This window comes from Mizuhopecten yessoensis, unplaced genomic scaffold, assembly GCF_002113885.1.
Source record: "Mizuhopecten yessoensis strain PY_sf001 unplaced genomic scaffold, ASM211388v2 scaffold6579, whole genome shotgun sequence".
In the NCBI taxonomy this organism is placed as follows: Eukaryota; Metazoa; Mollusca; class Bivalvia; order Pectinida; family Pectinidae; genus Mizuhopecten; species Mizuhopecten yessoensis.
Window position 1 is genome coordinate 386,902 of NW_018406620.1, and position 19,326 is coordinate 406,227.

The window sequence follows — 19,326 nt, forward strand, 5'->3', positions numbered from 1 at the left end:
TCTGCCACTTGACCCACCGTGTATACCTCTGAAATGCCGTCTTACTCCAAATGTTATTGACAACACGAGCTGTTTAACATCATAATCCACAAGTTTTTTCATTTATTTATGGGAAACCATCCGACAAATCATACAAATTAAACTTGGAATCGAGACAATGAGTATCTATAGCAAGTTCCTTAAAACTCAGAGTATTCTTCCCAGAATAACAGTTTATATAACAAAATGATGCCATCCAAAAACATAATCTATGATTATTGCTTACTTTTAACATTATTTCTTGAAATGAAAAGTGTATCTATTTCTTCGTAATCTCCCAGCTTCCTGCGCAGGCAACACATCCACTTCCGTGGAATTCTTGTTTATTTATTTTTTGGGTTTTTTTTTTTTGGGGGGGGGGGGGGGAGTTTAGAATTTGCTTTGTTGAAAAAGTTTTTTTTTATGGTTTTGAAAGTGACCTTTATTTTGTATGCATGCAATCAAAGAATGAAAAATTCAATTAAATGGGATTTACTTGAATATCAACTTTGTTTTGTTTAATTACATTACGTCACATTTCTTCAGTTTTATGTAAGTTGATGAAGTACATACAATACTGAATAGGAAGAAACATCAGTGTATACAATACTACATTATATAATTAGTTCATGGAGGATTCATGTGGACATGAACACATCAGTTTTGCAAAGATAATGAAAACAACCTATCATACTTGGTCTCATTTTCAAAGTCATCCGATTAAATTCTCAATATATAATAGCTTGACGTAAGTGAGCAATGCCCCAGGAATTAAAAGGATGACCAATGCCATATACCATCAGTGACTAAACTAACAAGCTTACACCATAAATTAGTCTTATTTCATTTATTATAAAATATATGTATATTACAGACATCAAAGGTACATGTATGTGGATCTACAAAACACCCTAAATTTAAATTGTGAAAAAAATGATATTAATGGTCAGCTGACACGAAAAATGGACTTCTCAGAATTTTTCGCACATAATGAAGATTACAACAGAAATAGAGACATTCAAAAGTGTGAGCTTAAATACTCTAAAAAGGGAGATAATTTTTACATTTCATAGACATTGACTTTTCTCTATTTTCCATGTTATTATTAAACCAACTGTCACATCAGCTCTTTGACAAGTACAATACACCAGATAATGGATATCTCTCATTTTCTACCCCCAAATCTCGAAATTTGCCATAGACTCCAAGACTTATTTTTTGAAGTAGACTTATTTTCGAAGCAATTTAGAAGATAAGACATGTACAGCTCAATTTCATGGCTGTCCTACTGCAAAAGCCTTTCCTGAACTGGCCTTGCAATTATAAGTCTTGGTTATGTAATTATATGTTTAAATATGTGTGTATTACTATAGTATATGTTATATTTCAAAGAAGTTGAAGAAAAAACCCCACCTATTATTAGGTGTATTGTAGAAATATTTGGAAATGTAGATACATGCTTTGCAAATGATTTTTCATTGTTGCAAGACATATACAAACAGCATAGTACACTGGTATGTAGTGTATACATGAATAGGGTTAGTGACAACATGGAAAATTATCAGATGACTTATTTTGAAATATACAGAAGGAATCCTAGGCATATTTTCGAGGCCGGCATTTTTTTTTCTCCTTTCAGACTTATTATCAAGATTTCAGGGTGTCACAACCAAAGTTAAAAAAACTGTTAAACCTGAGAAAATAACAATCTTTATAAAAGATAAAAACTTTCGTTTCTCTATCAGTACAAACAATTCAGGGTATGGTCTCTAAATTTTGATATATAGATAAGTAACAAAGTAAATAAGAATATAAGACTGTTTCATGCCCTGGGCTGTATGATATGGAAATTCCATCCAGGCCAAGGAATTTCTGAATAGGGTAAGCCCTGAAGCTTGCCAACAGTTTTGCACCATTTTGAAAACCCTGTGGTTGGAATTTCTCTACCTTACACCCTAGCATGTAAAACAGTATTTTCCCCTCGTTCCAATCACCAGAACTAGTTCAGAAACTACAAAAAGTGTCACTGTTTCCACATCGACACATCAGAATGTTCCCAACTTGGTGAAGTCATGTCATTGTTGTTCCATGGTGACATTAACCACATGATATAGGGAACAAGGTATAAATTTCTTGCACACTTTTCTTTCCTTGCACAGTTCTATCATATGCACACAGGGGTGAGATAAAACACAATTCAAGTAAAAATTGATGGACTACATTTACGTTTGATCAAAAGCTATTCATAAAATCTCACAAAAACGATTGGTCCCAAATTTGTTTGCTAAAAACAGAAACAAATGGATGCCAAGATTAAACTCTGCACAAAAACAATTAACAAACTGCAAGTGATGTTGGGTAAAAAGATTAAACTATACACTGTCATGTCAACAAAGCCCTGCAGTTTGCCTGTGAGGTAATCGTAAAGAGCAGTCACATCAGGTGGTTTTAAAATGTCTTCTCATTATGACACTTATGACACAGAACACAATACATCTCCAGCAAAAACGCAGTCATACACATATAAGGAGATATTAGCCAGGTGGCATAGGACTAGTAGTTTGCTCTCAACAATAGTTTTTATTTTTTAAATTAAATGTTTCATGAACCAGATTCTGTAGTTATATATTGTTAATCTGAAGTATACATTATATATAAATCTACAAGGAAGGATGTTTAAATGTGAACTTGCGTTATTTCTTCATTGATTCAGTGCACACACATACACCTTTAATTAGTAATTTTGTATGTTTCCAAACACAATATGTATTCCTGCTCAACAACAATTTCAAGGAGTGTCTGAAGTTACCGATTATTTATATTTGAACTACCTGGTAATCTCTTTACCCTAAGAAATCCTAACCAGTGAATAAAATAATTAAGAATAAACAGCAAATACTGGAAATTACAAAAAGTGGATTGCCCCTGGAAAAACTTTTACCTAAAGACTTTCATTGGTCCTGGATAAAAATGATAAAACTTGCAAATTGATTTTCCCGTTTTACACATATATATTGCAGAAATATCACAAGTCAGCTTGGATTGAAGTGCGTCACCAATCTTCTGAAATCACTATGGCTGTTTGTTATCTGTCTGCCCCAGACCTAACATCTGAGGATTCCAGAGTTTTCCCATTCTTAAGTCCATGTTTCTCCAGTAAATCTGATGTAGGTCGTAGAGCACTAAAACAAGCATAAAAACACAATTCAGGCACATCACTATAAAGGGAAAAAGGCTAAATAAATAATTTTGTGTTTCCGGTTACCCTACCTACCAACATTTTTCGTGCCAACCCTCACCTTTTTCAGGCCACTGTCAAAGATGCACTTATAAATTTAAGTCAAGAATTAAAAATAACTCCTATTTAAACTGAAATTATTTTTAGAAATAAAATTTGTAACCTTCATGTACCTATCCCAATTTTTTCAAATATGTTACAGGAAACATATTCATTTTTATGTTTGGCCTTGAGTATACTGTAATTTTAAAGGAAAAATACCAGTATGTTTCTGGTTATTGGTACATATATCAGTAATTATATTCCAGGCTCCAAAAAACTAAGACAATTTTTATTTCAAGGATCTCTGTACCACAGAGACCTGAGAATTTGTTACAGCTATATTAGGACCTAAACTAAGGTGTTCAGAGTAATTTTACATGTTTTAGGGGTTTAGATCGACTTTCGGAAAAAAACTTTTTTAATATCAATGAGGTTGACGTCAGCCGCATGCCGAGACCCATGGTGTGATTGGGTGGAAGTGCAAGTTTCGCTAGACCAACCAACAGTGCATACTTCAGCATGCGCTGACGTCAACCTCGTTAATATTAAAAAAAAAGTGTCAGGCTGCGAAAAACTCCGAAATGGTGTGTGTTTTTGGAGGAAACAGAGTTCATGTCCGCAGAAGGAGAATACAGTTTACGTGCATATAGGAGGTTTTTAAAAGAAAAATATTCCATCTTTCCAACAGTACTTAGCATTTTCCCGTTGATCAACTAGAAATGTTGTTTTCCTCCCTTCTTCTTTATATGATCATTGGGGGTGTCATTTTTACTGAAAGTCGATCTAAACCCCTCAAACATGTAAAATTACTCTGATCACCTTAGTTTAGGTCCAAATATAGCTGTAATAAATTCTCAGGTCCCTGTGCTCTGTACCACTGCCAATAACGGCAACTATATATTGAAAAAGGTGTGTTTTTCATCATGACTACCTTAGTATAGCATTGATATATCCTCTCTAAACATGATATAGGGAAAATAATAAAGACTACATATGTAATTGTAAATAGAGAATAATACATGCCTTTTTCCATATCACACCCAGTATCAACCCGAGACTGCAATATCAGCCCAAGGGCCGAAGGCACGAGGGCTGATATTGGTCAAGGGTTGATACTGGGTGTTATATGGAAAAAGGCGTGTGTTTTATTCTGTTTATTACATACCTACTAAAAACTACTATCTTATGATTTATTTTTATTTTTGAAATATTGAAAAACGTTTTTTTTCCCCAAAAGGGGTGTGATATGGGTTTTGCGGGCTGCTACAGGTTTTGGGGTGTGATACGGCGAGGGCTGATATGGGTAAGAGCAATTGTGTCGTATCGCATATACAAAAAACCCGTATTTATTAGTAAGTATGTATTAAATTAATTTATACAGACAATAAAAATCTGTTTGGCAATTAATCACTGAAAAATGATGATAAATCAGTGATTATACTTTCCTTATGAAATAAATCCCTCAACGGTCACCCAAATGCAAAAGAACTCTTATGAGCATAATATTTTGACCTGGTCATATTGTGCAATATTGAATCCCAACAAACTAGCTATAGTTCGGAACAACCACAAAATATTACCTAACTACACGAAATTAAACAGTATAGTATCAATGTTACTATAGACATCATGTTGGTTTAAATATTATTTGCAGAATGGTATCAGAAGATTTTGTAATACCACATCAATGCCAATGGGAATAGCATAATGAAGCAAATTTTATGTTTTTGTAGAGCTCTAGGGCTGCTTTTGTTTATTGCAATCTTAAAAGTTGGACCAGAGTTGTTCGTTTATGAAATAAGGTCCGACCTGATAATATGATGCTGTTTTGAGGCGAGCCTTAACAAAGCCTAGAAGGCCTGCATAAACATTTGCAGGTCAGCCAGGATTTATACCCGAAGATGTTTCATTTAAAAACGGACAAACCAGTTGTTCTGCATACATGAACAGGCTCTAGAAAATTAACCATACAAAAATCCAACTCAATAAAACTCTTTATCATTTCATAATCAATGATGATTTTGTGAGAGGTTTATTGAAGCTGAATATTCTGAAATCTCAAGACTACCTGCCATCCCGTATGATTTTGAAGACTCCCGTCTGTGACAGATCTACAACGGTCGACCCCTGCCGAGACTCTGTTGTGTTTCCCAGCATTCCTCCGTCAAATACCAAATCTAATACCGGCCACAACTCGCGAAACTCCTGTAAAATATTCAAACCATTATTTTAATGTGTTGTTAGGTCCGCTCATTTAAAATACTTCTATTGTGTCTGTCTATGCTACATAAGACTCTTAACTTGTCACTTGGTTACATTAATATGTAAAACAGATCTATAATGTTATAACACCATTTTTTATTATTTTGTGTATATCGCCAAGCAAAAAATATTTTGTGTTTCCAGGGACACTACCTAAGTTTCAGTGCCTCTCTGAACTTTTTAGTCAATTTTCAAAGAAGCAATTGTATGTCAAGGTCACTCTCCTATCCTATATAAGACATATAAAAGTATTTTTGAAAATAAAATTTGCTACCAAACCTATATTTTTCATACATGTTACAGGAAACAAATGTTTTGGTTGATTGACCTAGTGAAGATTTCATTAGACCAAACAATCAAATAATGTGTTTCAGAAGCCACAGAAGCACAGACACAGCATTGGCGGTTGATATTCTAATAATAGCTAGAACTAAAATGTAAGTAAACATAAAACAACAATATACCATGTGACAGACTTACTCATGCTATTTGTGTCTTTAACATTTTTTATCATTTCTAGATCTAGCTGTTATGAAAAACATGTCATGGTAAAGGAAAATTCTTTAATGTATATTTTGTACAATTTTTATTTTGATTGTTTAGAAATAGGAAAACCTTTCTAAAAGAGACACATTTTACGTATGCTACGTAATAACAGCATGATACAGATGTACCATTCTTATACACCTTTCTTTTCATGGCATCTAACTTCAAGAGATTTAAGAAAAATATCACGGTTCTTTAAAATTTTCCTTGGGATAGAACAGTTAGCTATTTGTAAAATTCTCACCTCTACTGACACAGTGCTTGGACAACAGCTTATGTTAGCACTGGTCAGGGCAATCGGTTCCTGACACGCCCTGGCCAGGGACCTGATGAACTGTTGGTCAGGTATTCTGATCCCTATAAGGGGCACATCAGGGTTCAAACTAGGGCTCAGGTCATCTGTCCTCCGGAACACGACAGTGACAGGGCCAGGGAGCAGTTCCGACAGTAACTCCCTTGATACAGTAACATGACCCCACCTATAGAAAGTTACATCACAATTCAGCTATAGGAAAAACAAGATTTATTTCCTTGTCCTAATACATAAATCGTTTACACATCTATGGAAGTTACTTGAAAATAAGTGTAGTTTTTTGCTTGTAAAGTTTTAAGTTTCTTTCAAGAACTATTAAGGCAAGAAATATATCATATTACCTAAATGTCTTACCACCTTCAGCAATATAAAGTAATAACTACACAGAGTTATTGAAAGCTACATGTACATGCAGCCAAATATTTTTAAACCATTCACTGCTGTACAGATTTTGAAGTAGGTGTAGCTCATCTGTCTTCAAAGGACAGGTATCTGCCTAATGATTGGTCAGGATTTAAAAACTTCAACCAATCAAATTGCTTCCTCATTTTGTCAGGACATATTCCAGGGGTACCGGTGCAGAAAAGATATGTATTATTAAGAGATATGCCATTGGATTTTGAGGATATTGTGTAACATGCATACAATTTACCTGTACACGTCATCTATATCAGCAACACTGATAGCGATAGGTTTTTTCACGTCTCTGTTTTTCAGCTGATAGATTCTACTGGTGGCATCATTTCTCTGTGCTAGGCCTGCAACTCCATATATGGTGTCTGTCGGTACTGCTATAATGTTTCCAGATTTAAGGCTTTGTGTTGCCAAGGAAACCAAGTACTGCAGATCTAAAATTTAAATATTGAATACATTATATTAAAAGTTGAAGTGAGAATTATTAAAATCAACTGGAGTGTATGGAACAAATAGTTCCTGGTGTAAAATGAGATCTGTATTAATAAGTAAATCGGCATATAGTTATATACATTTTAATGAGGTCGGCGCTTCAGTTATATGTATCATCTTATCTTGGTATCTTATCGGATATATACCATTGTAATAATAATTGTTAACTAACGATCTCTGATATAATTGTAATCAGTACTGTAGTCCTCGGAAACCTACTCTACTTTAAACTGCCGACCTCGGATACATAAATAAATAAAACTGTAATTAAAACTGTCAACTGCCGACCTCGGATTCATATTGTAATCAATATTGTAGTCCTCGAATACCTACGCTACTTGAAACTGCCGACCTTGGATACATACTGTAATTACATATTGTAATCAATACTGTAGTCCTCGAATACCTACGCTACTTGAAACTGCCGACCTTGGATACGTACTGTAAATATATATTGTAATCAATATTGTAGTCCTCGAATACCCACGCTACTTGAAACTGCCGACCTTGGATACATACCGTAAATATATATTGTAATCAATACTGTAGTCCTCGAATACCTATTCTACTTAAAACTGCCGACCTTGGATACATACTGTAAATATATATTGTGATCAATACTGTAGTCCTCGAATACCTATTCTACTGGAACCTACCGACTGCTGACCTCGGATACATACTGTGATTAAAACTGTCAACTGCCGACTTCGGATAGATCTTATAGGTCATGAAATTTATTAAATGTCATGTTATCGGCACGGTCAGCAGTCTAAGGGAGATAACTCATAAAATTCACTTCATTTTCATTTTCATACACTACAACTAAGTTTATTTCACTGTATGAATATTTCATGTGCAATCATTTACAATCCCGTACTATTTGTTCTGTATACTCCAGTTGAGTCAAAAGGTTTTATATCATTGGTGCAAATTTAAGAAACAACACATAGAGTGACCAAAGTCTTATTTTCAAGAACAATCACTTCATAAACTCAGGTTACTCTGCCTAATCCTATGAACATAAATGAAAAATATAATATAGTGGTACTAATTATTTGTTAAAGGATTATTCATACTTAAATTATAAGTTCCTTTGATTTTTTTTTAGAAATGGTAACAAAAATGAACATCCCAGAGGGCTGAACCATAACGGTTTAAGGAAAATTTAAAATAATCTTCTTAATCCAATTTGTGTGTGTTGTTTAAATAAATTATAATGCTTGCACAAAGTTGCAATGTTCTTTATGATGTTGAAATATTTCCACAATAGACCAAAAATAATTTCTATTTGATGATATATATATATGTAATTGTGATGTGTGGTAACACATGCATTTATAGAAAATACAATGAATTGGGACAGTCCGGCCAGACCAACATTCGAACCTGGGACCTTATGCACTAAACAAATGACCTAGGTACCAGGCCCAGTCCCACTACATTGACACATGCACCTCCTTTTTCTATGTATTTGCTCCAAAGATCAATTTAAGACGATTTTCTGCTTAAAATATGGTACAAGATATGAACAGATGAAACCCCTTACAATAATACATTTATTCAGCTTAGTACTTACCATGGCTACTTATGTCGACAACCTTAGCCATTATTGAAGAAATTCCACACGCTGTTGATTTCTTCAAAATATTTAGTACGTTTTTAATTAGAACCATGTCATGACTGCTAAATTACAGCATGTTTCATCATCTGGAAGCGGCCATATTTACTCATCATTCTGGTCTTTTGGATGTTTTAATAGTAGGTACAGTAGAACGTATTAGATTAGGAGCAAAAAAGTGATAATGATCAGAGCGGAAGACGAGGAGTTCCCAATGAATACATGGGGAAGTATGATAACTTCAGAGAAGTTCCGTATTCACCTCTCCACATGTAAATATCATTCAAAATGTCAACTTCTCTCAACACTAGACTACTTCAAAGACTGCTTAGACGGAACTTGGGTGTTTCAACATGTGTATGCAAGAAAGATTCGACAAGATACTTGGCAACATCAAAACATGTTTGTTCCAGTGACATTGACAAACCGTCGCCGAGCAAAAATCCAGGCACCCTTCGAGACAGGTTGATCGACAACCCCCTTCCCTTCAAGTCTTTCCTTACCGGAGCAGCCCACAACGATTATGTGTCAACTTACACTGAAGAAGTCCCTTATGCTCCTATACAAATACACGAGAAAGCAAGAAAAGGTGACGACTTGCTCTATTAATAATTTAAATTATAACAACACATTACAAGTTAGCCCGAGTTTCCTCTGGCGCTGACACCAGACTTGGACATTTTGACATATAGCTAGGTGTCTGGTGTGGGGCAAGAGCCCACTGCTACATTGTATATGAAAACGTGAAAATGTCCGACACCGTTTGGTGTCAGAGAGTTTTGAGGTGTCGACAACAAAAAACGACAATGACACAACCCATACATCACAATTACATTGTATATTGAGAAATGGATTATTTATTGATCCAAATCTGCTCTTATTATCACCAACAGCAGCTAAATTCCGTCAGTAGAGTCCTATCCTGACCTACCAGCACATTTGGATCCATTTATGGATATATGTGTTGTGGGTAACGGCAATCTAATTAAAATTATATCTTCACTTCGCTCCCGTTTACTGATATGTCGCGTTGAAGATCTAACAACATCCCGTAGAGGGTCATGTTCAGGCGACCTTTGCATTAACCAATCAGATGAGAGCTTACGCATTTCTGTAAGTGATGATGTAATGATTTCGGAACACACTTGCTATGATAAAAGACCGAGAGGTGTCAAATGAGCATCGAAAATGGCGGCGCCCATGACACCACGCCGTGTCTATCTACAAGTCAACGTTTGTACAATTTGTGGATTTTGCTTTGAAATAAGAGAGACTCCCTCTTCTGGTGATGTTGTCGTTAAAAAGTTTAACAACCTGAAACTCAAATTAACCAATGACAGGCTTCGCAATATTCAAACTATCACTGGAGACGATTTTAGGCTACGAGGTGTCTGCATTAAATGCTACAGATCCTGCTTTCTGATTGGTTGAAAGGAAGAGTTATGTCGCGTTTTGATTGGCTTGTTATAAATACGATAATGTATTCATGTTGACCTCTGACGTGACCCTCTATGGGATGTTGTTAGATCTTCAATGCGACATATCAGTAAACGGGAGCGATATGAAGATATGATTTTAATTAGATTGGGGTAACGGGTTGTTTCGCCCCAAATCCCGTTCGCCCTAAGGGTTGTTTCGCCCCAAATCCTGTTCGCCCTAAGGGTTGTTTCGCCCTAGGTTTTTATGCCCTAAAAAAAATATCATGTTAAAAGTTCAAAAACTTATCTTTCTCTTGAATAACTCCAATTAGCAAAAAACAACTCGGACGTGCGCAGAAATCAAGTAAAGAAAACATCGTCACACGGCGACGATTATGTGTACACTAAACTAAATGTTTTAACATGGAAAAATAATATTGTTGTATACCCCGCAATGTAATTAAAATTACACCATTTTTAGCTCGGGCCAAATGAACTTATGGCATGGTGCGGCGTCCGGCGTCCGTCCGGCGTCCGTCCGGCGTCAACTTTTTACTTTTAAACAACTTCTTCTCACTAACCAAAAGGCCTAGGGTGATGATATTTGGCCAGAAGCATGCTTGCATGAAGGGCTACCAAATTTGTTCAAATAAATTACCTTCATCAATTTTCAAGGTCACAGGGGTCAAATATGTTAAAATCTTTTAAACAACTTCTTCTGAATAACCAAGAGGCCTAGGGTGATGATATTTGGCCAGAAACATGGTTTGATGAAGGGCTTCCAAGTTTGTTCAAATAAATGACCTTGCCTTATATTCAAGGTCACAGGGGTCAAATATGTTAAAATCTTTTAAACAACTTCTTCTGAATAACCAAGAGGCCTAGGGTGATAATATTTGGCCAGTAACATGCTGGGATGAAGGGCTGCCAGGATTTTTCAAATAAATGACCATGACTTATATTCAAGGTCACAGAGGGCAAATATGCTTTAAACATTTAAACAACTTCTTCTGAATAACCAATATGCCTAGGGTAATGATATTTGGCTAGTAGCATGCTGGGATGAAGGGCTATAAAGTTTGTTCAAATAAATGACCTTCATCTTTTTTCAAGGTCACAGGGTCAAATATGTACTAAACCTTTAAACAACTTTGTCTGAATAACCAAGAGGCCTAGGATAATGCTAGTAACATGCTGGGATGAAGGCCTACCAAGTTCAAATGAATGACCTTGACATATATATTTTAAGGTCACAGGGGTCAAATATGTTTAAAACCATTGAATGACTTCTTCTTTATAAGCAAAAGGCCAAGGGTGATGATATTTTGCCATTAACATGCTCGGATGAAGGACTACCAAGTGAATGACCTTCACCCATATTCAAGGTCACAGTGGAATATATGTTTAAATCTTCAAATGATTTGTTCTGTATAACCAAAAGTCCAGAAGACTATAAACTCTGTTCAACCTAATATTATAATGTCCTTGTTCGACATTCAAGGTCACAGGTGTCATATGTTTAAATCTCTTAATAGATTCTGATGAATGAAACACTGATATTTTGCCTGCAGCTGTATTTCAGTCCACTTTTAAGATTACAAGTGTGAGATTAATACCAGGTGAGCGATGCAGGCCCATTGGGCCTCTTGTTGTGTCATTTCGCTATTTATTTCTAAAATTAAATTCAATATATGTTATCAACTTATCAGAGACGTATTATACGTCTCTGATGTTATAATGTGTGTCGGCGTGAGGAAAATAACGTATTCCGTTTTTTGCTTGACAATGTACTTATAATTACTATATTAAAAACAACACAAACACATTTTTTTTAATAAAACTGATTTTGTTGATATGGAAGACTAAGAAGACTTTATTTGTGACTTAAAACAAATATAAATGAAAGGAAATACCAAACAATGTTTCGCCCCAAATTTTTTGTTTTAGGGCGAAACAACCTAGGGCGAAACAACCCGGAACCATGTTGTGTCATAGTCAATTTTTGTTGTCAGCAAACTCAAAACTCTTCGACAACAAACGATGTCGGAGAATTTTACGTTTTCATATAACAGTGCGCTCTGGCCCCACACCAGACATCTATGAGACTGTCAAAATGTCTAAGTTTGATGTCAGGGCCAGAGGAAACTTGGGCTAATCACAAAAGACTAATGCTGAAGAGTTTAACGCCCCTTTTCACATCTCCCTTCCGAATCAAACGTACCATCTCTACCACAATGGGTCGACAATGACAGGGGTTTGGAATTCTTGATGTTTCGGTATCCATTAGTTTTTTGGTACCCAAGAATAGGCAAAAGTGTTTGAAAGTCTGACTTTAAATTGAGATAAAAATAATATAAAAAAATAAGGGTATTACAGTACATTTCAACTTATATCACGTCTGTTAATGTCACTTTTCGGTTATTTTCATGTTTTGTTGATGCACCGTTTTTCCTGCTATATAATCTATGCAATTCAATTCATTTATTATCACCTGATTTTATGTCGATTTCTCTTAATATCACTTTATTTTGGCCACTGTCACAAAAAAAAATACAGGTAAATGGTGGTAATGATTCATGATAAATGCCCTGGGGACCTTCTGTCACACCCTGGACGCATTATGTAAACAATGCCTCCGCCTAACAGGGTATTTTTTACACCTGGCTGACTGTTAAACAATTGGTTACACCTGGCTGACTGTTAAACAATAGATTGACTTACATAGTTGTTAACATGATATTCACCTGTGGTTTGGGGAGCTAGGACAGTCTAACATCTGTAAACTTTTCTAATGCCAATGCAAGTGTGATGTATTCTTTCAACTAATTATAACATGTGTACTATCTTCGATTACACACTTGCAGCAAATAACTAAGGAAATTAACCTATAAAAAGATGTTACAAGCGAAAGAACAGTATATATATCAAGATATAGGTAAATATTTACCAAGTCTCATGTTTACAATTGAATTTGATGCAGAATACCAGCCAAACACTTGTATGCCTACATCACTACTGCAGTAAACAATCATAATTACAATCGTACTGATCGTCATTTTGCTACTAACTATATGAAATGTAACTGCATACTGAAATGAAATATAAATGATATATTTATTTCTATACTTATTTACTTATATCTATATTTCAATTAGGGTAAAGAACAAGGTTAGTTACAAAATATCAATCTTCTTCGTAGAGCCACATCACTTAGGCATTTGACTAAGTTCACTTCCGGTTTTGAGGGCTGAAAAACATCAGAAAATATGTATTCTGTTTATGTCATGTTTCTGTTAATATCATGTTTTTCTCTGACAAATGGGAAGTGATATTAAGAGAAATCTACTGTACTATAAAAAAAGTACAGTTATATACCCTTCTTTTTTACATGATTTTTATCTCAATTTACAGTCAGACCTTCAAACACCTTTGAAAAAGGATATTTCATGATGAAAAATCTTAAAATACAATGTATCTCAGCAATACACAAGATGAAAATGCAAACAAAGATCAAAGTGAAAGTTAGTTAAAGTGCCGAAAGCTTCATAAAATGTCTGAACAACATGTTTGAAGTACCGAATCTTCTTATCGATCCTCTGCGACCATGTTACCTAATTAATAGAGCATCTTTCTAGAGTTTTTTGGGGGTCCCAGCTGCAAATCCTAGTCTGGTCGTCCGTGCATTTATTCTTTCTCTTACAAAATTGGCCTGCTTGCCAACCCTTGTTTCAAGCACTGAGTGAATGCTCAAGGCAAGATGTTACCCAAACCAGGGTATATAGTTGTGTCTTCGGGGGTGAAGACTTAAAAGAGACAGGAGGAATGTAGCGGAACTGGACTTAAGCTAGGTCAATTGTCAGCAACAAGGTAGCTCAATAAAATTGGATTGAATTCTGTCTCGATTTCGGAGGGTCCTGGGTTTGAACCCCAGTCTGACTGTGTATTTTCACTTTCTCCTGTTACAAATAGGTGAGCTTATATACCAACTCTTGTTTCAAGCAGATTACCGTCTGAAACATCTGTAACCCTAAAAATAAGATAAGATTAAGAAATATAGGCTGTAACAATTTACAGGTTACAGGGCTGTGTTGGTACAGAGATGTTTATAGAATTGTAGGTACGGAATTGTTTGAGACGTAATTACAGTAAAAAAATACAGTACAAAAATACTGAAATTGCCATCTGATAATCATCTAATAATTATCAAAGATAAAACAACCCCAAAACTCATCATTTTTTTCTCTTTCAATAGATGATAATTAACATCTATTTTTTCAAGTGTCTCTCCATTGCATGGTATTTATTTGTTTTACAGTGTACTTTGAAACCTATGGTTGCCAGATGAATGTGAATGATACAGAAATAGCAATGGCCATCCTGGAGAAAAATGGATTTGAAATGACCACAAATGTGCAGGCAGTGAGTGATCTAAGATAAAACTAAGAATTACATAATTTACAAAACGTGTATACATTAATAATGATTATGTACATGTGATAATTAAGGAGACACTTTGACTAGTGAAATTTGAATAATATTTAACATGGAAAAAAATGATATTATGATTTTTAAGAAGTGAGCTAAATTTATTAAACTCATTCACCCCTAAAGACACATTTGAACTCTTCCCATTCAAAGACTGGAATAGTTCATTATAAAATTTCAGGGGTGAATGAGTTAAATTTCATAAATATTATGCTGAATAAAATATGTGTGTTTAGGGTTCCAGACTGAGCCACAATCAAGTATGTTATATTATGACCTGTGAGTATGGTAGAGTAACATGTCTTTCCCACTGTTGCTGACAAGTACAGTTTTGTATGCTTGACTCAAGAAGAGCACATCTTCTACATGTATTCCCATTGTCGTCATAGCTGTATTAAGCAATAATAACTCCAACCCTACCTATACATTTCAACTTGTAACCCTTATCACTTTTATTTTATTTGGCAATTATATAGAATGGAAAGCGACGTGATCAGATCCTGATGTACTACAATATTCTATAGCGATACTGTATAGGGTAATATTGTTGATTAAGTCTAAATTTGTTGATACTTTGACCCGCCTTTATTGTCTGCGTAATGTAAATGTTAAAGGACACAAAGTCTTCTGTTGAAAAACTGAAGCTGATACAGAATCTCAGAAACAACAGTGAGGGTGTGCTTATAGAAACAACAGTGAGGGGGTGCTTATAGAAACAACAGTGAGGGTGTGCTTATAGAAACAACAGTGAGGGTGTACTTATCGGGGCTGGTGTGCTTATTAGGTTGAATGTAAGATGGTTTTATAACACAACATAACAGCTTCAGAATGTATTGCTAAATCAAATGAAAAAAGCATGTCACTGCAACAGTGATTATCGCAAAGACGATTCCAGTTCAGAACTGTTTCTTTTAGTAATCTCCCTTATCTAATGACAATTTAGGGACATAAGATGATTTCCTTTTGGCTTGGAGTTGATTCCCTTTGCTAGATATTCATCTTTCATTATGATACTCTGCATTTATAATTCCTAGATAGCAACATTGGTCAAGTGTAGCATTGACAATAGATAGGTCACCTAGTTTGACTCCTGACTCTTTTGTATTTTGTATTTGTTTGTTTTTATATTTGTTGCAAAATACTTGAATTTTAAACAACTGTGATTCTGTAAGCTCGACTGCTTTACCAGGTGTGTTTTATATAATATGAACATATATCTGTTTCAGGCCGATGTCCTGTTCATGATGACCTGTTCTATAAGAGAGGGTGCAGAACAGAAGATCTGGAAACGTCTTGAATACTACAAGTCACTGAAAAAAAAACGATCTTCCATGAAAATCGGAATATTAGGTTGATACAAAACACTGAAATAAAAAAAGGATTATCAAAAAGTATTCTTATAGAAAGCATACATTTCAGAATCGTTAAAGAATGTGACAGTGTTATGCTTGAATCACAATGGGATAAGATGTTTAGAGAGTATACTGTTGTTGATTTGTCATGATCAATTGCTTATCCAGATATTAATCAGGGAGGGGGAGCAGTAATATGTTTTCAAATATGGGAACAATGGGAAAATTTATGTTTTTGAAAGAAAATTCCCAGTTTAGGGATTTGCTTAAGTCCAAAAATCCCCTCTAGATACATGCCATTGCTTGAAATAATAAACTGTACTTGTACGGATAGGGGCAAGTACATGGTGTGTTTAAATATTACATGCAAATTTAACTTGATAATCAATTATTAATATGTAAGTTAATATAAGAAAGACATAGGTTGTCGTGACTTTTGTCCATGTTGACTCGGATTGTTTGAACTACTTTAATTTTTGCGGGTATAATTTCGTGTAATTCCAACAGGATTAACAACATCTATAAATTTTGTTCGATCTGACCAGAGGTTTACCGTAATTAGATGTTAACTCATTTACCCCTGAAGACACATTTGGAGTCTTCAAATTCAAAGGTTGGAATAGTCTATTATGAAATTTCAGGGGTGAATGAGTTATAAGGATCCATATCCCACTGCAGACAAGGCACAAACTAATTACACTAGTCTTGTTTTTCATATAATAGGGTAGTGCCCCTTAATTTCATTTTGGATATATAACTGAAGTGGGGTTAGGCCAGGGAACTACAAGTGACCATATGTTTATGCTGCCCAGTTGGTTAGAATGACTATGGTGATCAGAAATCCATGCAAGGTTCAATCAGATGCTGGTCTGGCCCAACAATTGGTTATGTTATTTTCAGAACACAGTTGTTGCTTTCTTTTTTCCGTTTATATCATCCTATTTTTTTTTATAAAGTTCCACAAGGTATACCTATATATGAAGGTTATTTTCAGACATGAATTATTGAAGCTATTATCCTACACTCAGTAAAAATATTCCAATTTATCTTCACAGTTTTAGGTACATGTAGTGGTACGGGGATCCTTAATTATAAGTTGTAATTATGATGCTCATCTATAAAATGTCCTGTAAGAAATCAGTTAACATAATAAGAAATGGTTATGAAATATCAAATTGTTCAAAATTAAGGAACACTTCAGTAGGAGAAATGGCTCCATCATAAAAATATATCTTCAGTGGATCATGAGGTATGCATATTTATTAGCTATTATGTAAACATTAATATCTAAACCTCAGAAAACAGAATTTCACCTGGGTTAATATTATAAGACTCTTTCAAGGGTGTAAGATAGGCAAATTCCACCTGAGGGGTTTTCAAATTTGATAAAAACCTCACCTGAGGCTCAGAAACCCTGAAATTTTGTTAGGAATGAATACCTACCATTTTGAAAATATCAACTTTTCTCCCTGAGGTTTTTGACGAAAACCCCATATTTGCAAGCATAGTTTGCACAGACAAAAAAAAATCTCATCTTTCTATTTGTACAGTCAATATATTGTAAAAGGTATTATTTTCAAAATGTAGCCTTTCCCGCATTGCGACATCAGACGTTTCCAAAGTCATGATGTCATGTCCTTGTTGTCAGCAATTGTGACGTCACCTCACATAAAACAAGGTGTAAAATAGAAATTTATTATACCACTTTCTTACCCTGGACAGCTCTAACTTATGCTCACGAAAACGAGAGAAATATGTATCTATATATAGTGAGCAGAATCTATGATTATTATGATGAAAGTTCAAACTAAGTTAATTTCAAAGTTAATTTCAAAGAACATGTGTAGTATGTTATTCAATACATAATAATTGCTGATAAAAACCTTACTTGAACAGATTTATTAATATATTGTTGTACAGCAAAATTTTGATCAATTTCACTTAAGGAGTCTCGTACTATTGCCAAAAAATGTAACTATGCATTTGAAACTGATTTTTTTACCAGCATAACTCTGAGCTTTGATAAATAATTTCAGAAAAGAAATCATACTTTGTGGGACTTTTATGAAATAAAATGATATACATGTAGATGAAATAAACAGAAATAATAACATGTACTACATGTAGCTGAGAGTAAAAATTCAGCAAAGCTAGACCAGGATTTGAACCCATGGTCTAAAATTGTTATACTGTTGCTTTCACCAACTAAGTTACATGTCAACATGCTCTTTAACGACTGCTCAACAGTTACCTGTGTATATCCAGAGAATGAAATTAAGGGGAGGTAACTACTGTATATACAAAAAAAAAATGTGGAATTCTCAAGTGTTTTGCCTGCAGTGGGACAGATTCTTATGACATTTTTTTTTCTTTCGAATTTTGAACAACTTTAATTCTGTAACAGCTCTACTGCATTAACTGGTGTGTTTTATATAATGTGGAATACATCTGAATTAATTACGTAATCTGCAAAGAAAGTTGACCTATTTCAATATCATAACTACATGTAAAATAAATAGTATTTGATGGACATTTTCATCAGGGTGTATGGCTGAGAATCTGAAGAAGAAGATCATAGAGAAAGACAAACTGGTGGATATCGTGTGCGGTCCTGATGCTTACAAAGACCTCCCTCGTCTACTGGACGTCACATCCACGGGCCAAGCAGCTGGTACAATGTTATTCATGTTGTCAGACGTGTCATATCATATCTTTTGATTATGAATATAGTGTTACAACCTGTTTTAAGGATATGAAACACGCAATCTTGTGTTGATACAACATGATGCTATATATGGTGTATTACCCCCGTAGCCATAACTCCGTCTTGATTGGATCTCATCAGTTATCTATTGATCAAGTGACAAATTAAAACCAGAATTGATCCCAAACATTTATGCCCCCATTTTCACAATATATATGGTCATTGTCGTGTTGACTGCCATTGTGTTTAGTTTTTGTGAAGGAGATTGAACATTGATATGGGTTACTGATGTCCCCTTAGACGTAGGTTTGTTTATGTGAAGGAGATTGAACATTTATATGGGTTACTGATGTCCCCTTAGACGTAGGTCTGTTTATGTGAAGGAGATTGAACATTGATATGGGTTACTGATGTCCCCTTGGAC

General features: G+C 34.8%; 2 protein-coding genes across 2 annotated transcripts in view; one reads left to right on the forward strand and one right to left on the reverse strand.

Moving 5' to 3' along the window:
- Positions 1-850: 850 nt before the first annotated feature.
- LOC110452308 (yrdC domain-containing protein, mitochondrial-like) lies at positions 851-9,053 on the reverse strand. Its single transcript, XM_021500747.1, has 5 exons — positions 8,902-9,053; positions 7,072-7,267; positions 6,351-6,585; positions 5,367-5,503; positions 851-3,200 (listed from the first exon to the last, which is right to left on the reverse strand). The coding sequence occupies exons 1-5, from the start codon at positions 8,996-8,998 to the stop codon at positions 3,104-3,106; spliced, it is 762 nt and encodes a 253-aa protein (XP_021356422.1). The 5' UTR covers positions 8,999-9,053; the 3' UTR covers positions 851-3,103.
- A 123-nt stretch (positions 9,054-9,176) lies between these two features.
- Positions 9,177-19,326, forward strand: part of LOC110452309 (CDK5 regulatory subunit-associated protein 1-like) — a 20,552-nt gene continuing 10,402 nt past the window's right edge. Inside the window, exons 1-4 of the mRNA XM_021500748.1 lie at positions 9,177-9,532; positions 14,677-14,780; positions 16,073-16,196; positions 18,741-18,869. Of these exons, the coding sequence (XP_021356423.1) occupies positions 9,232-9,532; positions 14,677-14,780; positions 16,073-16,196; positions 18,741-18,869 (658 nt within the window). The 5' untranslated portion in view covers positions 9,177-9,231. The remainder of the gene's footprint in view (positions 9,533-14,676; positions 14,781-16,072; positions 16,197-18,740; positions 18,870-19,326) is intronic.

Coding starts and splice junctions, on each gene's coding strand:
- LOC110452308 (XM_021500747.1), bottom strand. CDS start 8,998: ATGGTTCTAATTAAAAACGTACTAAATATTTTGAAGAAATCAACAGCG. Junction 6,586..7,071: donor GATATAGATGACGTGTACAG/GTAAATTGTATG, acceptor AACTTTCTATAG/GTGGGGTCATGTTACTGTAT. Junction 5,504..6,350: donor CAAGCACTGTGTCAGTAGAG/GTGAGAATTTTA, acceptor AATATTTTACAG/GAGTTTCGCGAGTTGTGGCC.